We start from the raw sequence: 4,373 nt of genomic DNA, 5'->3' as shown, positions 1-4,373 counted from the left end.
ATGACAATGTATTGTGCAAAATGTATGATGATAGCATAAAGGCCAGGAGAGAGAGTAAGTATGTTATTATGAAGTTATTATACTATATGTCAGAGTTTCTCAACCACACCACCATTCCCACTTCGGCCCAGATAACCTTTCATAATCATGAAGAACGATTCTGTGATTTTAGGATTTTAGCAGCAACCCTGGCCTCTACCTACTGAAGGCCCCTAGTCTCTGGACATTGCTAACTGTCCTCTGAAGGACAAAATTGTTCCCAGTTAAAAAACAATGCTGTATGACTGTGACTGATTTGGGTTTGATACATAACAAACCCTTCAGCAAGTACTAAATTAACAAAAGAAAGAGTTAACAAGCCGACTGAGAAAATAAAATTGAATAATTGAAAACCTCCAATCCAAAGAAGGCAAGAAAAGAGTTAAAGGAAGCTCAACAAAGAACAGAAGAAATGGGGTACATAGAAAATAAATAATAAGATAATAGACTTAAACCTAACCACATCCAAAAAATCACATTAAATGTATATGGTTTAGACATCCAATTAAAAAAGCAAAGATTGACAGACTGAATAAAAAAGCAACACCAAAACTACATGCTACCTAAAATATGAAGACAGACATAGATTAAGAGAATGGAAAGAAAGATGTATCATGTTAACACGAGTCAAAAGAAAGCTACAGTGATATCAATGTCAGACAAAGAAGATTTCAGAGCAAAGAATAATATCAGGGATGAAGAAGGTCATTTCATAAAGATAAAGGAGTCAATTTATCAAGAGGGCATAACAATCATAAACACTGGTGACCTTAGTAAGAAAGCTTCAGAACCCATGATGTAAAAGCCGATAGAACCGTAACGAGAAATGGTCAAATCGACAATTATAGTTGTAAATGTCAATACTCTTGTCTCAATAATTGATAGAAGAAGCAGATAGGAAATCAGCAAAGATATAGTAGACTTGAACATTCTCAACCAACTTGACCTGTTTGACATCTATAGAATGCTCACAGCGAAGTACTCATTCTTCTTCAGTGGATATTCTGGACTATAAAATTAGTCTGAATAAATCCAAAAATATTCCAGTCATATAAAGTATGTTCTCTGACCAAAACAAAATTAAATTAGGAATTAGAATGATATCCGGACAATCCCTAAATATTTCGAAATTAAATAACACACTTCTAAATAGTTGGGGGGTCAAAAAAAAAATACAAATGGAAATTAGAAAGTAGCTTGAACTGAATGACAACATGAGATGCCGTAAAGCAGTAGCTGGGGGAAATGATGGTGCTACACCCCTACTTTGGAGAAGAAGAAAGGTCTCAAATGCATGCCCTCAGTTCCCATCTTTAAAAGGTAGAAAAAGGAGGTCAAATTAAATCCAAAGCAGAAAAATGAAAGAAATAATAAAGATCAATGGAGAAATCAATAAAAAAAATTTTTTTTTTTTGAGACAGAGTCTTACTTTTGTTGCCCAGGCTAGAGTGAGTGCCGTGGCGTCAGCCTAGCTCACAGCAACCTCAAACTCCTGGGCTCAAGCAATCCTTCTGCCTCAGCCTCCCTAGTAGCTGGGACTACAGGCATGCGCCACCATGCCCGGCTAATTTTTTCTATATATATTAGTTGGCCAATTAATGTCTTTCTATTTATAGTAGAGACGGGGGTCTCACTCTTGCTCAGGCTGGTTTTGAACTCCTGACCTTGAGCAATCCGCCCACCTCAGCCTCCCAGAGAGCTAGGATTACAGGCGTGAACCACCGCGCCCAGCCGAAATCAATAAAATTAAAAACAGAAAAAACTTTTAGACAAATCCATCAGAAAAAAAGAGATATGTCACCAATTGTCAATGTCAGAAATGAGAGAGGTGATATCACTACAGATTCTACAGATATTAAAAGAGTAATAAGAGATTATCATAATAAATTTATACTAATAAATTCATGATTTAGTAAACTGGGTGTGGTGGTGTGTTCTTGTATTACCAGCTACTGGGGAGGGAAGCTGAGGCAGGAGGATTGCTTGAGCCCAGGAGTTCAAGATCAGCATAGGCAACATAAGACCTCATCTGAAAAAATTAATTAATTAATGACTTAGGTGAAATGGACAAATTTGGCCACGTTTTCTTCTGTCTCCTTACTGTGTTTCAACTTCTTCTTCGTTTTTTTTTTGTTTGTTTTTTTTTTTTTTTTTGAGACAGAGTCTCCCTTTGTTGCCCAGGCTAGAGTGCCATGGCGTCAGCCTAGCTCACAGCAACCTCAAACTTCTGGGCTCAAGCAATCCTGCTGCCTCAGCCTCCCTAGTAGCTGGGATTACAGGCATGCGCCACCATGCCCAGCTAATTTTTTCTATATATATTAGTTGGCCAATTAATTTCTTTCTATTTATAGTAGAGACGGGATCTCGCTCTTGCTCAGGCTGGTTTCAAACTCCTGATCTCGAGCAATCCACCCGCCTTGGCCTCCCAGAGTGCTAGGATTACAGGCGTGAGCCACCGTGCCGTGCCCGGCCTCAACTTCTAAATGTTGAAAAACACAAGAGCCCAGCCTTTGACAATCTTCTCTTTACAGCCCAACCAACCAAGAGGTACTGAAATTACAAAATACTTAAAGATACTGAAATACAAAATACAGGGAAATTACAAAGTACTTAAAGATAAATGAAAACATAAACACAGCATCGTAAAATTTATGAAATGCAGCAAAAACAATACTCAGCAATATATAGATGTAGACACCTACATTAAAAAAAAGAAAAAAGAAAAAAAGATCTCAAATTAACAAATTAACCATAGGCATTAAAGAACCAGAAAAATCAGAGCAAACCAAGCCCAAAGCTAACAGGAATAACATAATAATAAACAGAGAGCAGAGATAAATAAAAAAGAGACTAAAAAAACGACAGACAGAATCAAGAAAATTAAAAGTTGGTTATTTGAAAAGAACAACAAAATTGATAGACCTTTAGCTAGTCTGATTAAGGAGATGCAAATGACCAAAATAAAAAACAAAAATGGATACATTACTACTGCTTTGCAGAAATAAAAGAGATTATAAGAGAATACTATGAAGAATTGTACACCAACAAATGTAATAACCCAGATGAAAGGGTCATGTTCCTAGAAACATACAAATTACCAAAATTGACTGAAAAAAACCTCCTAAGAACAATGTATATAAGTCAACAGACCTGTAACAAGAAAAGAGATTGTATTAGTAATCAAAAATTTCCCCAAAAAGAAAAGCCCAGGGCCAGATGGCTTCATTGGTGAATTCTACAAAACATATAAGGAAGAATTAACACCAATTATTTTCAAAATCTTCCCCCTAAAAAATAGAAGAGAAAGGGACACCTCCTCATTCATTCCATGAGGCCATTACACTGCAAACAACACAACTGCACACCAATTTCCTTTATGAACATAAATGCAAAAGTTCTCAACAAAATACTAGCAAACCAAATCCAACAGCATATTAAAAGGACTATGCACCATGACCAAGTACAGTTTTTTTTTTGCATAAAACATTTAATTTATTGGTCTTTTGGGGGAATTAGATATATCACCACTGCATTACAACTGAGCCATTAATCTTGTAGCTTCATCAACATGAACTGGTTCATTTTCATGACGTGGCTGAGGAATCGATTCTTTCTGCACAGGTCCAGGAGAAAGGCGCTTTGAGAAGTGTGCAGGTTCCTGTTGCATATTTACAAAAGCTTTATTCACTCTGTTAACTTTTTCATCATTCATAATGTTTATCTTCTTAAGATTAGTGGTAACTGGTTTTGCTTTGTTTTTAGCCTTAAAGTTTTTTTGGCTGGCTGTGTGAAATACATTCCTGGACTTCTGCCCTCTTAATTTGTTCTTGCCCATTGTCAGACCGTGGATATCCGCGTGCTCCTTCTTAAGCCCCAGGTGATCCCAAGTACAGTTTATTGAAGGAATATAAGGATGTTTCAACACACAAAAACATCAATCAATGTAATATATAACATTAAGAAAATGAAAGAAAAAAACCCCACATGATCATCTCCATTGATGCAAAAAAAAAAAAAAGCTACAAAATGTGACATGCTTCCATGATAACAACACTCAGAAAACTAGGAATAGAAGGGAACTTCCTCAGAATAATAAAGGGCATTTATGAAAAATCTACAGCTAACATTATACTCAATGATGATAAACTGAAAACTTTTTCCCTGCTATGTTTTTTATTTTTATTTTATTTTTATTTTTCTGAGACAGAGTCTCACTTTTGTTGCCCAGGCTAGAGTGAGTGCCATGGCGTCAGCCTAGCTCACAGCAACCTCAAACTCCTGGGCTCAAGCAATCCTGCTGCCTCAGCCTCCCGAGTAGCTGGGACTACAGGCAT

The 4,373-nt window shown here is 36.6% G+C and overlaps 1 protein-coding gene across 1 annotated transcript; it reads right to left on the bottom strand.

Moving 5' to 3' along the window:
* Positions 1–3,521: 3,521 nt before the first annotated feature.
* Positions 3,522–3,893, bottom strand: LOC142875678 (ribosomal biogenesis factor-like). Its single transcript, XM_076010399.1, has one exon. The coding sequence runs from the start codon at positions 3,872–3,874 to the stop codon at positions 3,572–3,574; it is 303 nt and encodes a 100-aa protein (XP_075866514.1). The 5' UTR covers positions 3,875–3,893; the 3' UTR covers positions 3,522–3,571.
* Positions 3,894–4,373: the final 480 nt, after the last annotated feature.

The sequence above is a fragment of the Microcebus murinus genome, chromosome 14 (assembly GCF_040939455.1).
Source record: "Microcebus murinus isolate Inina chromosome 14, M.murinus_Inina_mat1.0, whole genome shotgun sequence".
Lineage (NCBI taxonomy): Eukaryota > Metazoa > Chordata > Mammalia > Primates > Cheirogaleidae > Microcebus > Microcebus murinus.
Note: the sequence above shows the minus strand (reverse complement) of the source record. Positions and strands in the feature narration are given on the sequence as shown.